This window comes from Bos javanicus, chromosome 4, assembly GCF_032452875.1.
Source record: "Bos javanicus breed banteng chromosome 4, ARS-OSU_banteng_1.0, whole genome shotgun sequence".
In the NCBI taxonomy this organism is placed as follows: Eukaryota; Metazoa; Chordata; class Mammalia; order Artiodactyla; family Bovidae; genus Bos; species Bos javanicus.
Genome location: NC_083871.1, coordinates 75593444 through 75613169, shown reverse-complemented (window position 1 = coordinate 75613169; position 19726 = coordinate 75593444). Strand labels below are relative to the sequence as shown.

General features: G+C 49.0%; 1 protein-coding gene across 10 annotated transcripts in view; it reads right to left on the bottom strand.

The window, feature by feature from the left end:
- TNS3 (tensin 3) overlaps positions 1-19726 on the bottom strand; it is a 222886-nt gene that overhangs the window by 16507 nt on the left and 186653 nt on the right. For all 10 annotated transcript variants that reach the window (XM_061414398.1, XM_061414397.1, XM_061414399.1 and 7 more), the window contains 3 exons: positions 6532-6703; positions 4503-5104; positions 3327-3413 (listed from right to left, as the gene is read on the bottom strand). In XM_061414398.1, the coding sequence (XP_061270382.1) occupies positions 3327-3413; positions 4503-5104; positions 6532-6703 (861 nt within the window). The remainder of the gene's footprint in view (positions 1-3326; positions 3414-4502; positions 5105-6531; positions 6704-19726) is intronic.

Below are 19726 nucleotides of genomic sequence, written 5' to 3'. Positions count from 1 at the left end.
TGGTGGGAAAGAAGCAGAGGAAAGCACATGCTCTCTAAGGGGAGGGGGTCTGGTGTGACCCCAGGGGTGCAAGCCTAACACGTGGAGCCACAGCCCACCTGCTGCTCTGGTACCCGCCCCCCAAGACGGGTGGGGAACAGACACCAGGGACCCAGGCCCGTGAGCAGGTCTTGTCTCATAGCATGTTTTCTGATTATGGGAGCTGAACATATGTTATTTTTTTAAAGTAGGGGAAAGATCACTTACAGAAGTCATATTTTTCAATTGTGATAACCAAGGCTTTTCTTTGTCAGTCATGATTTTACTTCACTGTGGTACAAAGAAGTGCCCCAGCCTTCTGGGCAGCAGACTTCTGGGTGGTGGAGAGAAGGCTGGCTCCTCTCTGGCCCATTCTACCCTCTCAGGCCTCCCCTCTCCACCTATCACCAGGCCACCTGGGCACAAGAGAGCCTGAGGGCCATGCTGGACTCATTGTTTCTGAAACAGAAATGAACCCTTGCTGAGGTTGTGAGAACGAGCTAGTGTACCTTCAGGGGCAAAGCCAGGTCTGCCGTGTGGCTGCAGGGGCAGCAGCCACATCCTTACCACCTCTCTCCCTGCAGCTGGAGCTTTCAAGGATGCTGGAGCAGAGACCAGAGAGCACAGCTGGCACAGTCATACTTAATTTCTACTTTAGGCTTTCCCTGGTGGTACAGTGGATACGAATCTGCCTGCCAATGTAGGGGACATGGGTTCGATCCCTGGTCTCGGAAGTTTCCACATGTCGCGCTCAGAGCAACTAAGCCCGTGAACCACAAGCACTGAGCCCAAGTACTGCAAGTACTGAAGCCCGAGCACCCAGAGTCTGTACTCTGCAACAACAGAAGCCACCACAACGAGAAGCCCATGTACCACCACAATGAAAAGTAGCCCTGGTTCGCTGTAACGAGAAAGCCTACATAAAGCAACGAAGACCCAGTGCAGCCAAAAATAAATACATTTAAAAAATTTTTCTACTTTACTTTGGAGCCCCTTTTCTCCTGAGGTTTTTATGTTCACCTTTAAAAAAAACTCCCAAGGAACTAACCTTTCCATAGAAATATGTGAACAGTTGTGCCCCAAAACAGGCAATAGGTTTTCTCCCCCTCCTCCATCTCCCTGAAATTTCATCACAGTTTTTCCAGAAAACAGCACATCCCAGCAGTTACAACAAACCCACAAGAGGCGTTCTTCCATTTGGAGAAGTTGGCACACCCACCAGAGCGTTCGTTTGTGTAGGTGCTGTCTGCACAAAATATCCAGAAAATAGAAGAGGTTCCGCTTTTGGAGTTCAACTGGAAAAATCAATGCCCCATGCACATATTAGCTATTTTGAGATGGGATCCACCCCAAAGAAATATTTTTAAATGTGTGGCTAAGGATTGGGGGCAGGAGGAGAAGGGGACGACAGAGGATGAGATGGCTGGATGGCATCACCGACTCAATGGGTGTGAGTCGCGGGCGTGAGTCTGAGTGAACTCCGAGAGTTGGTCATGGACAGGGAGGCCTGGCGTGCTGCAATTCATAGGGTCACAAAGAGTCGGACACGACTGAGAAACTGAAGTAAACTGAAGGTGGCTTAGACAGTAAAGAATCCACCTGCAGTGCGGGAGACCCAGGTTGGATCTCTGGGTTGGGAAGATCCCATGGAGGAGGGCATGGCAACCCACTCCAGTATTCTTGCCTGGAGAATCCCATGGACAGGGGAACCTGGCGGGCTACAGTCCATGGGGTCACAAAGAGTCAGACATAACTGAGCAACTAAGCACAGCAAGATTAGTCAAATGACAACAATAACTCCTACTGCCTAGCAGATGCCAACAAGGGAGGTTCCCTCCACCCAGAGTCTCTCCCCCACACCCTATGAGGCAGGCTGTGCCATGCCTGTCTTGCAGGACCCATCAGGCACACTCCAACCAAGCCCGCCTCTTCATTCAGAGAAGGAGACAGTCCAGCCTAGCCTCCACCTGGTCTGAAAGACTGAGCCACTGGAGTAGGATGGTCTATTTAGAACGCTCTAGAGCAAGGTCCTCAACAAGCACTCTCAGGGTCTGTCGAGCTGGATGAGGCACTGAGCACTAGAGCTAAGGACCACAGTGAGTGGGGTTCTTGCAACCAGAGCAGGGAGGGGATGGGAACGGAGCATCTGGCCACACCAGAGCCTGAAACGTGGTGAGTGCACACAGCACAAAGGCCAATTCAGGGACTCAGAAGCCTCTCGGGGCCAAGAGGGCTCCCCCCACATGACATGACAATTGGTCCATTGAGCTCATGGGAAGAAAGCCACATTCTTACCATTTTTATTATCTGCCTAATTGAGTATAAGAATTTCTATGAAAAAGTTGGACGGCTCTGTTTTCCAGGCATTTAACTATTCACATCCAGGCATTTCTGAGGAATTCCCCAGGAGAGCAGTTCCTAGTTTCTTCCCCAAGTTGAGATCCCAGCCCTGAGTGGCGGTTCACCATGTGTTTAGCACGCCTGGCCGCTGGAACACCCGCCATCCCCTTTCTCAGTCCAGCACCCCCAGCCACCCACCCCGGGGAACCTCCTTCCTGGGCATCCTGACCAGCGTCTGCCAGCCCCCCAGCCAGTTCCATGTCATCCTCTCCAAGAGACGCCTGGGAGTGACGAGCCCACAGGCGGCCGTGTCATCACCTCCAGGGCGGACGACAGCACCTCGCAGGGACCCCAGGAATCTCTGCTGAAGGAGTGAGTGCTGTTTGCCTAAGGGCCGGTCCCAGAGGGACCGCCACCAATGGCATGCCAGCTGCCTTCTGGGACATCTCTTACATTCGTGTTCTAGTAAAAAGTGACATGCAACTTAGCTGCGCAACAGTAGTAACAATTTCTCATATTCGCCAGCTGCCTTAAGACTGAATTGCACGCCCAGAGTCACTGTGCTGTGTGTGAGAGCTGGGCTAAGGCTGCTGGCAGTCTGTCCTTCCGATGTGACACAGGCAGGTGTGCCCATTAATAGGAAAGACACTTCTTCCCCCTGACTTCCCCCTGAGGCTGGGACCCGTGACATCTCATCACAATCTGCGGCATCGCGGGCAACACCGGCCAGACCTTGGCTGGTGGAAGCCACCAAAAATTGCACCCCAACACTGGAATGATCATGGCTGGTGCCCTTCCTGGCTGGCTCCCTCCTTAGGAATAATGTTTTCCAATAAAAACTTAAAGGTTGCAGCCTTTCCCCCGAGGTAGGTAATGAAGTGCAGGCCTTGCTCTAACGCATCCATCCCCAGGTGATGCCTCCCCGACTCTCCCACCCCAGACACAGGGTCCTCATCCGGCCCACGCACCTTGCTCTCTGGAGATGTCCGCCTTGTACCAGAACTTGGATGTGTCCTGAACAAAGTTTACAGACACGTGCTTATCACCTGGATTATCTGCAAAACAAAATTTAAAAACAGTAACTATGAAGGGTATTTTTTATTGCAACCTCTCACCTCAAAAGGACCTAGAAGTTCAAAGTCCCACCCCAGGTGAGAGCGCTCTATTTACAGGGGAGAAGCCTAACACGGAGCAGGGAGTGGCTGTTTGATAACAGAAAACACAAAGACAGCAGGACACCTCCACGATCGGGCACCCCATTTCACCCACACACAGTTACAAAGACAGAAAGCACGCAGAGCAAGGCTGATGTCCCTTACTCCTATCAGTGTCTAATTCTTTCTTCGACACTTGAAACATGAGATAATTAAATTTCAAATGTATTTGTTTAAAATTTTTTTTAACTACTATTACAGAACACTGACTCCAAGTGAAAAAAATAGAACCACCATGGATGTCGGCGTTTTCTGCTGTTGAACAAAATCTAATGCGAATAATGCAGAAGTGTGTGCATGCTCAGTCATATCTGACTCTGCAACTCTATGGACAATAGTCCACCAAGTTCTTCTGTCCATGGGATTCTCCAGGCAAGAATACTGGAGCAGGTTGTCATTTCCTCTGCCAGGAAATCTTTCTGATTCAGGGATCGAATCCACGTCTCTTATGTTGCCTGCACTGGGAAGAGGATTCTTTACCCCTAGGGTCACCTGGCAAGCCCAGGTGAATGAAGAGGCAGCTCCAGATTGGTATTTTCCTTTGGGCTAGGCTGAGATTCCCTGGCGGCTCAGTCACTAAAGAATCCGCCTGCAATGTGGGACATGTGGGTTTGATCCCTGGGTTGAGAAGATCCCCTAGAGGAAGGCATGCCAGTATTTTTGCCCGGAACATTCCATGGACAGAGGAGCCTGGCAGGCTATAGTCCATGGGGTCACAGAATCAGATACGACTGAGTAACTAACTTTACGTTTATTGCAGTGAGATGGAAAAGCACCCTTGAAGGCTATGGATTCTTCTCTCAAGGTACTCAGCCCAGTAACAGCACTGGGGCTCACTGGGCAGGCCGAGCCATAACCCCAGGGTGCTGCCCTGCACGAGTGCAGGCTTGAGCACAAGGATAGGCCCCCTACCCGTGGAGATGCACCTACCTGGGGAAGGTGCTGCCCCCTCGGCAGCCTTGGAAAAGTCCGGGATGATGTTTGGAAAAGGGATGCTCATGGTACTCCCGCTGTGAGGACTGGAGAAGCCGCTGGAGGATGGCGAGACGGAGCCAAAAGACCGATCTCCCTCTGAGGTCCGCTTCTTCTCAGGAAGGGGTGGCTGCCCGGGCAGAGCCAGTCCCGGGCCCTGCAGGACCGGGCTGTGGTGGCCGCTGTGTCCAGGTGCCACCGTGAGAAAGCTGTGGGACAGGAAGCTGTTGTCGGCAGCCTCAGCTGCCGTCAGTGGGTTGCCAGGGGCCTGGGCTGCTCCGTGGGAATTGGCCAGCAAGGCCCCGGGGTCCTCCCCGGCGGGGAGCCCACCTCCCGCCATGGGGGCAGTGCTGAAGCTCAGGAAGGCCTGGTTGCTCGGGGGACCCAGAGCTTCCGGCGGCTCCGCCAGGGACAGCTCGGGGCCGTGGAAGGATGTCTGGAGGTCGGCAGGCGGGAAGTGGGGTCGCGCGGGGCCGTCCTTGCCAGGCCGGCTGCCCCCCAGGAGGGTCAGCGTGGACTTGGGGCTGGTCTCCACCCACTGGTGCTCAGCTGAGGAAGGGCTGTTCAAAAGACAAATGGCGAGACAATGACATATCCAGAGAGAATTAGCAGTGGTTAATTAGGGGAATTAGTCTAATTAGCCTGGGAATTAGCATCAGTTCCCACATGATGGGGACGAGAGGCGGGGTACTGAGGTTCCCCTTGCAGCAACGTGGGGCTCCCCAAATATCAGAACTCAGGCCCTGCTTCTCCAGCCTCCCACCTGACCATTCACCCCAGATGCTCAGTCCACAACCTTGAGGAGGGGAGGCGGCCCTCCCTGCCTCTACAGCCTGCGTGCCTTCCTTCCCACTCTGACCTGGCAAAGTCCCCTCTTCTCTTCAGTTCAAGCTGCAGCTCCACTGTGTCCGACTTTGAAGTCCTCCCTGCCCGTGTCCATGTGAGCACAGGGATTAGCGTTGTCCTTCCCCTGGTCCCACCACACAGGCACCACCCATGTATCTGCTTAAACCCCCTCCCCCTGGGTTCCTCTTCCCCATGCCCAACATCCTCACACAGTCGATTTTCAATAAGTGCTTGCAGGACCACAAGCTAATTAAGGATACCAGTAAGAACACAAGAGATTACCATATCAGAAATGGGAAATTCCAACAGTAAAATACTGGAGGAGGTTCAAGAAGGAGGGACATAGGTATATCTACGGCTTATTCATGTTGATGTTTGGCAGAAACCAACACAATACTGTAAAGCAATTATCCTTCAATTAAAAATGAATAAACTTAATTATAAAAAAATATTGGAAACTATATTTAGAAATATAGAAAGACAAGTAACACGTATATCTCACTAGCAAACACATACTCGCTGTGTGTGTAATGTTAAGCCCTGATATGCAACGTGCCCCATTTTTTGTAGAGAAATGAGGTGGGATTCAGGATGGTAACTGTAGAGCAATGTACCCACAAGTAAAACACTAAGAAATGATTCCTACCCTGAGCATGTGAATTTGCACAAGGGTAGTCCTTTGTGAAGCAGAAATAGGACATTTCTCTTTGTCCATGCACCACCCCCCCCCAACACCCAAGGCTTTCCCAAACACTAGCACAAATTCCTTTTTTTCCCCCGAGAGCAGTGCATCCTGCCTGCTCTTCCCACCCCCAACCTGCAGCCCTGGGCAGGCCCGCTCCTAGCCTGACCACTGCACCCCCCTTTCCAGCCTCAGCTCAGACAATGCCTTCACGGTCCTTAACTGGCTGCTGTGCCCAGACTCTAAGAGCAGTGTGTTCCTTGAGCACCCCACCTGCTAAAAGTGAAGGTGGACACAGGAGTTTTTATTTTGACTGCATTTTTGAAGACCGATGGCTGTCAGTGCACAAGGCGGCCTGGTGTCGTGTGGAGGACGAGACCCCTGCCCCCCTCTTCCCTCTGTGGTGTTCAGGCTGGGGTCTGTAAGAGCAGCCTGTGTTTGGTTCAATGGCCACCTTACCTCCCTCTCCTCTGGCTGGGGCTGTTCCCGGAAATGGTGCAGGAGGACGTGAATGCCCGCTGGAAGGAGGGCGCCGTGGGCATGTCGGCCCGGAGCATCGTGGGTTTGGGTCCAACAGGGCTCTCTGACATCCCCACAGAATGACTGAGAATCTCAGGGCAGCCTCGGGGTTCTGGAGCAAGGAAACATGAGCAGACTGTAAGCAGCAGTGCCACTTACGAAGCTTTCTGCTGCAGAAGGAGGTGATCTGACTCCACCAAGTGCAGCCTCCTCTTTCCCAGCACGTTTCCAAAGGAGAAACATCTGGCTGGTCCTTGCAGCTGTCAACACATACTCATGAGTATCATCAGTGAGTAAGCTGAGGGCCAGTTACTCTGATACACTTACCGCCCCGATGAGATAAACCATTTCTCACTAGAATCAGCAAGGTCTCCATGCAAACCAAAGTGCAAACCAGCAGCTGTGGGGTGGGTGGGCAACTGATGAGTCTTGTGCTTTCAGCAACACTTTCCTCCCCTAACACAGCCCTGCCTGCAGTGTCTTCACCCCCACGAGGTGCAGAGACCACTTGGCCTGACTCTTGTCAAGGGGTGATGAGAAGCCGAATACCAGGAAACCCTGCCTGACACCTACAAACCCCAGGCAACTTCACATGTTCCACTGACCAGATGTCCACCCTGCTTACAGTCTAGCATCACTACCATTTCTGGGTATTTTTAAAAATATGCAAAATATTTTTAAAAACTAATTTTTGAGAACTAGACAAATCTACCATGGTCAATAAATAATAATAAAATAATACTGTGAGAAATACAAGTTATTTTGCTTTCTGCCTTAAAAAAAGGGAGGATTGATCAGAAAATAATAAAGCTGAAAAAATTTCACATTACTCATGTTACTCAGCTCTATCCATCATAGTCCATCCACCTATCTATCCATCCATCCATCCATTCAGCCATCCATTTATCCAACCATCTAACATCTATCTATCAATTTATCTATACTTTTTGGACACAATATAAAATATTTATTTAAAAAACTGAACAGGCATTCCAGGTAACAAAACAAAAACATAAAAAACGAAACAAAAAATGAAAGAAAAAAAAGAAAAGAAAACACACCCACAGGTAATACAAACACTAGCGTTAAAAGGCACAGATTTTAAATGGGAAGCTGCAGTGGCTTAGTGGTAAAGAATTCACTTGCAAATCCAAGAGATGCCAGAGATGCAGGTTCAATCCCCGGGTTGGGAAGATCCCCTGGAGGAGGAAATAGCAACCCACTCCAGTATTCTTGCCTAGAGAATCCATCCCATGGACAGAGGAGCCTTGTGGGCTACAGTCCATGAACTCACTAAGAGTCTCATACGACTGACTGACTAAGCAACCCAGCACCAAACTGAAAATGTTTCAGAAAATATAAGACAAGAGAGAATTTCACCAGGGACCTGGAGTCCATTAAGAATAAACAGAAAACCTAAAACTTAAAAACACAATTAATACAATTAAGCCTTACTTAGGTCAATAATTGTATCAGCAGACTAGAGACAGCATAAATGATGACTGGTCCAGAGAAAAATATCCAGCCTGAAGCCATGAGAGGAAAAGAATGGAAAATACAGAAAAGAGGAGAAAGACATGTGAGATATGATGAAAAATTCTAACACATATAACTGGAGTTTAAGAAGGGGTGGAGAAATTCAATGAGGCAGAATCAATACTGGAAAATATATTTACTGAGAATTTCCCAAAACAGACTAAAGAAATCTAAAGCCACAAGTTTAAAAAAAAAATCATGAAATCTAAGCAGGATAAATAAAAAGACAACTAACTTATTCACTTAATAGTAAAACTTTTGAAAATCAATGACAAACTTAAACAGAGCACTTGTCCCATTTTGGGAGGAAGGTGGTATCCAAATTCTGTGTTAATTCTTTTAAACCTTTAGTAAACTTTTGATTACAGAAAAGTCGAGTGCTATTGTTCTATTGGTACAAAATACACTGTAAGCCCCTGGATGGACGCTGCCTCCTGGACCCAGCTGCAAATGCTCCATGATCACTCAGAGCTGGGTGTGCTAACGTCAGTGTCACACACAGGGCTGGTGTGTCTCCTGCTATGACTCACCTATAAATTACTAGAGCAGATGCAGTCATCCTATTTATGCTGTTTAACTGCCCCTCATGCAAGCACAACATCCTACGGCAAATGTTCTAAAATAAATGTTTGTTGAATTAATTAACCAAGAGGATGGTCTCCAAAGCCCATCCTTCAACATTTCTGATTGAAGTGGGACAGATAAGCAAAGATGCATGGTGTTTCAGATATTTCTCTGCACCCACACTTCTCTTCCTGATGATAAAGTTACATCTTCAGTTACATCAGCCTGTGTTCATTTTCTACTTCAGAAATGTATTTGCTGAGCACCAGCTAGCTCTTAGCACTCAAATCAGCATTGCATCAGGGAGCATGTGAATTGCAGCCTGTGAGCTCCAGAAAGACCTGCAGGAGGCGATGTTTCTATCTAGAGAGAGTTCGATTTCTGGAGGAAGTGGTATCTGACACTATCTTGGAAGGCTGGTGGGATTCTGACAGCCCAAAGGGTATGCATAACGGTGCACCATCCGGGGGCTCTGTGCTCACAGGGTAAGAGGAGCCTCCACTGTTCACTGCTGGCCCCGCCATTGAACTGGCAGCTGGTGGGAGCTTCAGGTCAGTCACACTATGAATGAGTTAGCAGAGGTGCAGAGGCAAAAGTACAGGGCAGGAGAAAGGATGCAGATATGGTTCAAGAGACTGGCAAGAAGTGAGAGGACGCTGTGCCCATCAGCCTACAGTCCCACGTCAAGGAGCAGCACAGACCCAGCACATCAAGGATCGGAAAAATGGTTTGGGACTTCCCTGGTGGTCCAGTGGTTAAGAATCCACCTGCCAATGCAGTAGACGTGGGTTTGATCCCTGGTCCAGAAAGATTCCACAGGCCGTTGGGCAGCCAAGCCTGTGTGCTACAATTACTAAGTTCACATGCCCTAGAGCTAAAGTGCTACAATTAGAGAGTAGCCCCCATTTGCTGCAAAGAGAAAGCCCACATGCAGCAGTGCAGACTCAGCTCAGTCAAACACAGATAAATAAAACAATTTTAAAAAGAAAAGAAAAACGGTTTATCTATTAAGTCTAGCACATCTGCTTCAGGGCTGTTTGAGTATGTCATGGGCCATGAGTGAATGGCGCGAGCATGCACACAGTGCCTACTCACAGGGTCAGTTCCTCTGCCACCAAGGTTGCTCTCGGTGGTCCCCATGCAGTGACAGGGGCTGCGTGTCAGTGAGTCCAGGGGCCATAGGAATTCCAGCTACCTCAGGAATCCTCCACCACCCTCAAGTGGTGCACAGGAGTCCCACCAAAGGAGAAGCCAAAGGAAAATGAGATCCCAGTTTGTGCTGTTATCACGCTGCCTGTTCCAGAAAACAAGCACAGTGCTTTCCATGAAAGTGGCTTTGTTCCTAACTCAGCTAGAGCTAGCTCTGGGGCACGTGGCTGGGTTTGGTGCCTTCTGCTCAGATCAGCTCCTGCCAGGGCAACAGGATTTAACCCCTCAAGGAGTGGCCCAGCACCTCAGAGTGGAAGCCCCGGCTTCCTGGTCCCTCCGTGTGCTCAGAGATGTAAAGGGTACTACGAGTGGGGCCTCGTGGGAGGTAAGGGCACACCCTTCATTCTCCAAGCAGTGGGGCACTGCCCCCTAGCCCCACTGGGAATCTAGAGACATAAGAAGAGGGGTCCCACATGGCTGGAGAAGGACCCTGAAATCTGAGTTCAAGTACAGACGGAGACACCAGTCGCATGAGTCAAGCCAGCAGACCCTTCTGCAAGAATCTGCCTCGTTTCTCAAAGTGCGCATGCGCCAAGAGCAGGAAGGATGTGTCTTGACTGGGTTTTGTTCAACTTGCACATTTGCCATTCACAGTTGAACAATACGTGAAATTTCTGAAAGGAGAACCGTCCATGGGCCCTGCTGCCTACTGGGGACTCGGGGCCAGGGCTCTATCTTCTCAGCTCTGGACCCAGAAGGAGGCTCAAGGGTGCAGTGACAGCCATGGGAGCAGATAAGAGTTTCAAGATGAGGGCAGAGAAGCAGGCATTGGTCCCAGCTGCCTCTTCTCCACTCTGGACACCACAGACAGCATGTCCGTTTGTCCTAAACCAACTACATAAGGGGCTCCGGGACCGTGAGACTTCCAGGGCCACAGCTGCCATTAGGCTGTGTCCACAGTTGTGAGGGAACTAAGGCCTACAGGGACACTGCTGGACACCCCCTGCACATCGGATCTCTGGTGCCCAAGTTGATCTGGGCTCTTTTTGGTCATCCTCCTGGCAAAGTCGCAGGTCTGCTCCTCCTCATTACATTCCCGCATTTTCTCTTCCCTACTGACACCCAAAGGAGCCCACATAACGCCTTCAGTGTTTGGAAATCAACCCCCTCGCTTCCTGGTTTTCTCTGAGCAGATGGTCCTGGGCTGAGGGCTGAGAGGAGGGCGCCTGCCTCTCCCTCTGGGCTCCCAGGATGTCCGGTGTCCTCTCCCCTCGGCTTCCCCTTCCTGCACTTCCTTTACCCAGAACAGGGTGAGAGAGGGTCACAGGCTCTTTCCCAAAAGGTCTATTTTTATGCTGTCATTCGGGCCACTGCAGGAGGTTCTGTGGGAAGCTGGGGAACATTTGCTCTCTGGTCGCCACTATTTACATCACATGGTGTAAGTTAACAAGAAGAAAGGGAACCTGCGCTGCTCTCAGCTCCCTGTCCTCCAGAACCTGGTGCAGCCTGACCCAGAAGCTGAGGCCTTCACCGGAGGGAATGGCCTGGCATAAAAGGTAAAGAGGGGCCCAAACAGCAAGGTTCATCCCCATACAACTGTTCTCTTGGATGTAGGTACCCCTACTGACTAATGCACGTGACATTACAGAAAAGAAAATCAACATTTCCTGTCTTCCTAGTTACATTAAAAAAAATCATAAAATGTATAAAAAAGTATTCACTCATATATTACTTACTCCTAATAAGTACAAATTGCCATTAAATATTTTATATGAACTTTAATACCTGTCTTTCATATCTATAATCTATCTATCTCCATCCCCCCGTCCCTTCTTCTGGGGATGATGTAGTTAATCAGGACGTTCCCTTCCCTAACATTTGAGAGTTCTGCAAAATGAAACATTAACAAATCTTTCTTTTCTTTCACTCTACTTCTGGGTTTGAAACTGGGGCTGACAGGGAAGGAGGGCAGAGACCCCCAAGTTCTAGTCTGGGTTCTGCCGTGTGTCATAGGCCATTGAATATGCTGTCAACCTCTGGGACCTCAGGTTCTTCATCCACAGAATCCCATCAATTAGGATCAAAGAGGATGATTTTTAGGGTCTCTTTAGCTCTAGATTTACTTCTCCGTTGTTTCTTTTCCTTCTGCTTCTGTTTCCCTCTGTAAATTGGTGGTTTCCATCTGTGGTGATTTACTCAGGCCCAGGTGGCTCAGTGGTAAAGAACCTGCCTGCCAAAGCAGGAGACACAAGAGACATGGGTTTAATCCCTGGGTCGGGAAGATCCCTTGGAGGAGGAAATGGTAACCCAGTCCAGTATTCTTGCCTGGAGAATTCTATGGATAGAGGAGCCTGGTGGGCTACAGTCTATGGGGTCACAAAGAGTTGGATACAACTAAGCATACATGCCCTTTCTCATGTTTCAAGTCTCAGCTCTTGACTTTTGCTTTATGTAAACTAAGGTTTACAGAAAACATTTCATAGGTAAAATAGTCCTTTTTCTGTTGTCTAGCTCTAAACTTAAAATATTATTTTTAAATGCAAGACTGTATGGGAAGTTCAACAGTAGTAACTCTTAAAGGGAGCCCTTATCTTGTAGTGTTTCTTTTATATTTGTCTATGAACAACAGGCCATTTAGCCAGTCTTTCTGAGAGCAAGGGAAAGATGAGCAGACAGCTAGATACAATGACAATCAAACACAGAAAAACCCCGGAAGACTCAAAACACAACGCCGCGTAGAAGGTTTTTCTTTTTTTGTCAAAAATCAGTCTTGCATCTCTAGCCTCATAAATACTCTACAAACACAGAAGGAAGTGATCGACAGCCCCCACATGGATAAACACATACTTTCTAGATCTTGAGTTTTTTTTCTTTTGTAAATCTTTATGTCAGAATCACATCATATGAATGTGTTCTATGGGTTAAGGTCACCATTTCCAGTAAGTACTAGGAGTGCTCTCCCAAGAATGAAATGTCTTTCTTCTAGAAGCATCAACATTCTCATGCTTCCAACAGAGCTGATGTGCCCCAACCACCACTGCAGTCAGGGTCCCTGTCTGTTAACAGATGGGAGAGCCTTCCACAAAGATCTCATCCAAACTGGAATTATTCCCACAGTTTTCCTTCTACTCAATAACACAGAAGAAGCAGAAAATGCAGATAAAACAGCTCATTACAATCGGGATCTTGTTTCTTCTTATTCTTTGAAGATGTCTTGTTTCTATTCAGAGGTTTTGAGTCAAACACGCTGGAAAGAAAACACATTTGCCCCTATTCCATTGGTGCTGTGCAGGGAATTCTAATGTGGCAACATTGGAAACTGTTTTCGGTTCACAATGAGTCTTCCCAAGCAGTTTCTACTCTGATGATGCACTAAGCGAGGCCAGTTTCTGAAGTGACTAACCAGGACTCTTAGCAACCTGTAACGAATGAGCATCTTTCAAAAATAGGCTTTGGAGTAAGCTCTCAGGGAAACAAACTCCCTCCTTCCTGCTAGACTTTAACAGCACTGGGGCTGGAGGTCCTGGGGATACCATACACCCCCACTCCCAGAGCCCGAGGATGAGGGAGTTTCCACAAGAACTGAGAAATGAGGAATGAGGCTTCATGACACCAAAGCTGCGGCCAGAACTGCTCTCCGAGACTCACTTATATTTCCATTAAAAAAAAATATTGAGTGAAACAGACATAACACGGTTTACCAGTTTTAAGTGCTCAGTTTACAGGCGTTAGGTACAATTCACACGTTGTGCCGCCGCCACCACTATCCATCTCCAGAACTCCTGTCATCTTGCTAAACTGAAACTCTGTCCCCACTAAACACTGCCTCTGCACCCCCTCCTCCCTCGATCCTGGCACCTGCCTTTGTACTTTCTGTCTCTATAAATCTGACTTCTGTAAGTACTTCACGTAAGTGGAATCACACAGTATGTGTACTTTTGTGTCTGGCTGTGTCTTAAAGGTGCATCCATGTGGTAGCATGTGTAAGAATTTCCTTTCTTTTCAAGGCTGAATAACATTCTACTGTATGGATGAATCACGATATGTTTATCCTTTGCCCGTGGAGGGACACTTGGGTTGGTCCCACCTTTTGGCTCCTGTGAATAATCACACGTCCTCCTTTCTTGTTCCTTTACTCACGTTTGAGTTGGGACTGGATACTTGCAACAGAAAGCAGCCTCAGTGATACAAGATCCTTGCCTCACAGCTACTTCCAGGGGTTTAGGAATTTACTTGCCAATGCAAGGAAGACAGGTTCAATCGCTGGTCTGGGAAAATTCCACATGCTGTGGGGCAACTAAGCCCATGTACCACAACTACTGGGCCCACACACCCTACAGCCCATGCTCCCCAATAAGAGAAGCCTTCAACGAGGAAACCCGCACGCCGGAACTAGACAGTGGTCCCCGCTAGCCACAAGTAGAGAAAGCCAGTGTGCAACAACAAAGATCCAGCACAGTCAAAAATTTAAAAATCAAATAAATAAATAAGATTCTATTAAAAAAAAAAAAGCTACTTCCAATCCAGCAGGAATCCAGGTAGACAAGAATGTTTACGGCAGCTGTCAGGCTATGGGGAGAAATGGCGCCAGAGAGAAGAAAAGAGGCATTGAAACAGGGAAGCTTTCCTTGAGCTGAGCCAAAAAAAAAAAAAATCCAGAGAAAGTGTTTAAGCAGAGGGAGAATGTGTATAACTCACTTGCAGAGGAAGCGGGTAGTGAGGATGACAGAGAGGGAGTCACCCTAACAAGCCACTAGATTTACCCAGGAACAGGTAAACTGTCAGCAGAAGGCAGAAATGAGGCCCCATCTATGTTGGTGAAGATGTTGCACCCATGACTCCCTGCTGGGTTAGAAGTCTTAGATTCTCAGAAAAACTGCTTCCTTCCTTCAGGCAGAAGCCCCAGGGGCTCTGGCCCGCCTGTGGAAACAATGTGTGGCATTCACGTTAAGGTCTTCCCTGGTGACTCAGTCGGTAAAAGAATCTGCCTGCAATGCAGGAGACCACCTCCCACGCAGGAGACCCAGGTTCGATCCCTGGGTTGGGAAGATCCACTGGAGAAGGTAATGGCAACCCACTATAGTATTCTTGCTTAGGAAATCTCATGGATTGAGGAGCCTGGTGGGCTACAATCCATGAGCTTGCAAGAGTCGGACACAACTTAGCAACTAAACCATCACCATTCATGCTAAACTTTGTCCTGGACCTTCTCCGGAAAGAGCCATCAGCCTGGTGAAGACTGCTAACAAAGGAGCCTTGAGGTGCCTTCATCTGCAGTGAGAGCATCCTCTCATCAGGACTGCACCATGGAGATTCAAAATCATATTCCAAAGGAGGGCCAGGGCTTAAAACCCTCCTGTAGAGTCACAGAGGGTCTGGTTGTGACCGGCAAGCCCTATTTCCTGTGTAGGGTTTAAGGACACAACTCTAAGATATCCTCATAGGAACTTTACCTCTCAGAACCCCTGCAGGACCTGGAGATCCATATTGGTTAAGCCCCACGCCCACACAGTAGCTGGGGCCCTAGGCGGCCAATTTCTCCCCAGATTTCAGAAGCCCAAAGTCTGCTGTTTTCCAGAGATTATCACTGCTCAGGGTCTAAAACCAGGACTCTGAATCAGGCAGCCGTATCGCACCCGGTCCTTCTAAATCACCCTGATGACAGACCGAGCGCAGCACCATGAACCCTCATTAGGTCGCACCAGCCTGGGCAGAAGTCCTGAGTGAACACAGGTAGCTCACTGCAGTGCCAAGCACTGTGGCATAATTTAAGTTGGATTTTCACCATGTGAGCAGAAAAAGCAAGCTTTCTTCATAAATTATCAACAGTACCAATAATTATTACCTGTGTGGTACCCAACAGGCTTCCTTGGCCCTCAAAACAAACCCCAGGGGTATGAAGTCCTGGGCAGACCCAGGAAGCTGAGGCCCAGGGCCTGCTCTCACTTACTCCAGGAACAGAGTTTCCTCTTTCTGTGGTACAGAGAAAAGGACAGCAATGTGACAATCCATTTGCCTTGGGTTACATGTGCGAGATCATCTCTCACTCCCAGGGTGGGCCCGGTGTCTCCCCAGAAGGACAAGGGTGTCTCCCAGAGGTGACAGTGCTGAGGAGTGGGCACACAGGGACCAGGGGGTCTCCATGGCCTGGTGAAATCAGGTCTGTGCTGCCCCTGACTCTGCAGGAATGTGAATTGATGGTGCCCCTTCCAAAGGGCTGGGGCATGCTCTGGGGAGGTGATCACTAGGGGTCTCAGTCTCCCCACCAGATGACCTTGGAGCCACTCCCACTTCCTGCTCAGGAGATTTCTGAGGCTACGGCCTTGGGATTGAGTCTCCCCTTCTTCCCTCTCAGCGGTGAGGTGGCAACAGGTATTCTTCTGTTGTTATCTTTTTATTACAAAACTGCCCACGTGCTACCTCAACCCCATCTACTCTAGGAAACAGGACTCTGTCTCAAGCTAACGGCTTCACATTCTACACAAGGATTTGATTGTTGGAAGGCCTTCTGCTAAATCCCTCTTCCTCACTAACTTCGTTTTGCATCTCTTGTCCTTTCATTGGCTATTTCAGGTTCCTGGGCATCCCTTCTGCAGCCAGCCAGTGAAGCGCCTGCCATGGGTCTTGTGCCTGCTCCACCTTGGTGTCCACAGCTACCCGGCATGTGGGAGGTGTTTGTGCAGTGTTTACTGAATTAGCAGGGCTGAAAATAATAACGCTGGGAACTTGCGGTTCTGGCCAAGACAGGGTAGCCCCACTTCTCTCTGGTCCTTGTGTTTACAACTACAGTCCCAGACATCACACAACCACTCACACAGGGAACTCTGACAGATGGAAAGAAGGACCTAACGCTTTGGGCTGGGGGGTGGGGATGGGGTGGGCAGGGTAGGCGGGGTGGAGGGGAGGGGAGGAAGGACACTATCCAGGGCGAGTTTCCTGACTTCCTTATTGCCTCAGGTAGATCCCAGAACTGTCAGCAAAAACAGCTCCAGAAAAGCCTACTCATCTAACCAAAGAAGCAAAACTGACCAAAGGAAAATGAGTGGACTAAAAGTAGAAAATCTTTTCCTTAACACCGGCTGGCCCTATTCCTACCCAACACCCACAGGACTCCACCCCCACCACGGGTTTAGCAAGGCCCAGTGGAAATCTGATCTTCCATATCAACCCCACCTCACAGGAGGAGGTAGCCCTGGACTTCCCCACCAGGGTGGAGTCAGCTGGGTGCAGGGTGAGCCGGCCTTCTCCCCGACCCAGCCTCAGGCCCCAGTGCAGAGGTTGGGGCAGAGCAGGAGACCCACACTAGCTCCTCCCCTGAGTGAGCAAGGTCTTTGGAAAGTACATCTAAATATCCACACATCCACGCAGCCTTGGAACTGCACTTGGGTAGGAAGGAGCACTGCCTCAAACAAGAAGACCAGATGAGACAGAACTGATAGCTCACAACATAATATCAGGAAAGTCCAGGATAAATCCTAAAACCCACTCATCACACCAAGAACTAGAAAGTGAACAGGCAGTGGAACCTATAGAACAATCAGAAAACTATTGCAGCTCCTCAGAGCGTCTGCTCTGAGGCAGGGGGATAGCTGGGTGACATCAGGTCTGTTCCTACCCACAGACCCACCAGGCAGGGACCCTGAGACCCATACCATCTGGGATCAAATCTTGTCCTAGGGAAGACTGCTCTGTCACCTTCTCAGAGCTGTTCAGGAGTCCCAAGGCATTCTAGAAGCTTCTCTATGTGCACTCATGTCACCCAGGGAAGCTAGCAGTCCCATGTGTGCCTGGGTCCTCCACCCAGTTGAATCCTGCTACTGCTGCTGCTGCTAAGTCGCTTCAGTCGTGTCCAACTCTGTGCGACCCCATAGACAGCAGCCCACCATGCTCCCCCATCTCTGGGATTCTCCAGGCAAGAACACTGGAGTGGGTTGCCATTTCCTTCTCCAAATCATATCCTAACCCCAGTCCCTCCAACTCATTCTGTTGTTTCTCATTCTGAGTTTATAAGATCCTACCTGGATTTCATTTATTTACCTGGAGTGGCTGGTCCCTGCCCACCTTTTCCACTACGTGCCCGCCCTGAGGCTAGTGAGCACTATCAGATATCAGAGGATGCTTTCTCAGGCCAAAAGTCTCCTGGTATTTAGTGGAAGAACTGGAGGCTGAACTGGTTCCCCAACTTCTCTGTCCAGTGTCCTTAAATCTGCAGGACAAAGTGAGTGGTGGCATGGAAGGAGCAAACAGGAGCGCGGTCTGTGAAAGGGGGTCTTCTGGGCCCCAGCTCCTCTGTCAACTATGTTTCTGTTACCTTTAAGTCACAAGAGAATGCCTGGAGTAAAGACTGTCAAGGGGAGCCTTCTGTAGAGTGACTGGGACTCAGAACCAACTCTGGACACGCCACTGACAGCTGCAGACCAGCTTCCAGGGCACTTAACAACACTTTCAGTCACACACACAAAATCACTATCACCACCCAACCTACCTGATTCCAACTCACCTGACCTGAGCAGTGTTATGCCTTTGGACGTTATTTTATTGCTTTCTTAAAATATAGGAAGGGGAAACTGAAGGGTAGGAGAGAGAAAAGACAAAGTAGGCAACAGTCAGGACTGTCAATTAACAGTCTGTAATCTGTAAACTGCTTGCCTAGAACTTACGCAGATCATCAAACCCAAGTCCCACTTTGTGCTTTCAGAGCAATGCTGTGGTGGCTACAGGTACAGATCTGAATGTTCACGACTTCTCACAAAGATGTTTTAAAATCCTGATGATTTCACACACAGCAACTTTTCCGAAATCAGAATAATAGCTGCTTTTTGCTGGGTGCCTACTACTACATGCCAGGCACTATGCTAAGCCATATACAGCTGATTTATCCTCAGAAAAAGGTTTCCATGTGCAGACTTATTAGCTTTACGGATGAGGAAAGAGATGCTGAACGGTGAGGTTAAGGAACTTTTTCAAAGGCAGTCACCTCATCTCTATGACTGGGAAGCTATGTTCTTTCCACAAGACTCCTTTGCACCCCACGAGGGAGATCTCAAAGTCAGCAGCCTTCAGTTCAGTTCAGTTCAGTCGCTCAGTCGTGTCCGACTCTTCGTGACCCCATGAATCGCGGCACTACAGGCCTCCCTGTCCATCACCAACTCCCAGAGTTCACTCAAACTCAGGCCCATTGAGTCGGTGATGCCATCCAGCCATCTCATCCTCTGTCGTCCCCTTTTCCTCCTGCCCCCAATCCCTCCCAGCATCAGAGTCTTTTCCAAAGAGTCAACTCTTCGCATGAGGTGGCCAAAGTACTGGAGTAGTCAGCAGCCTTAATGTAACAGAATAACCCTACCCTATAGTATCCGCCTCTTTCCTCCAAATACAGCATAACACTATCTCAGAGAGCCTGCTGTGCAAGTTCCCCTCATGTGGGGAAGCTCAGGGTCTCTGGGAGTTGCCTGCAGCCCTAAGACCTTGAATCCCACTTAGAAAGAACATCCATAGGAGGCCCCACCTGAGGCTGGCTCCCCAGATCCTACCAGCCACCATCACCAACAGAAGGAGAGAAAGACCTCACTGTCCTGATATAAATGGACCAAAATGCTCTTAAATTCACCTTTGGAGTTAGAAAAATATTTCCATCCTAACCAGATAAGTTCTGATATATTGTCATACATATGGAATTCATGTAAACCTACTATCGTGTATATACTGTATTGAAATGACATCTGTCATTTTCTTTTCAAATGTCTCTATTTGAATGACATTATCATCCATTCAATTGCGGGAAATCCTCCCAGTCCTCAAAGAGAGAACACACAAGACTTTAAGTCTGGCAAGAGTGAGAAGGAGGACCACTCACTGACCTGGGCTTGCCTTTCTTAGAGGGATTGTT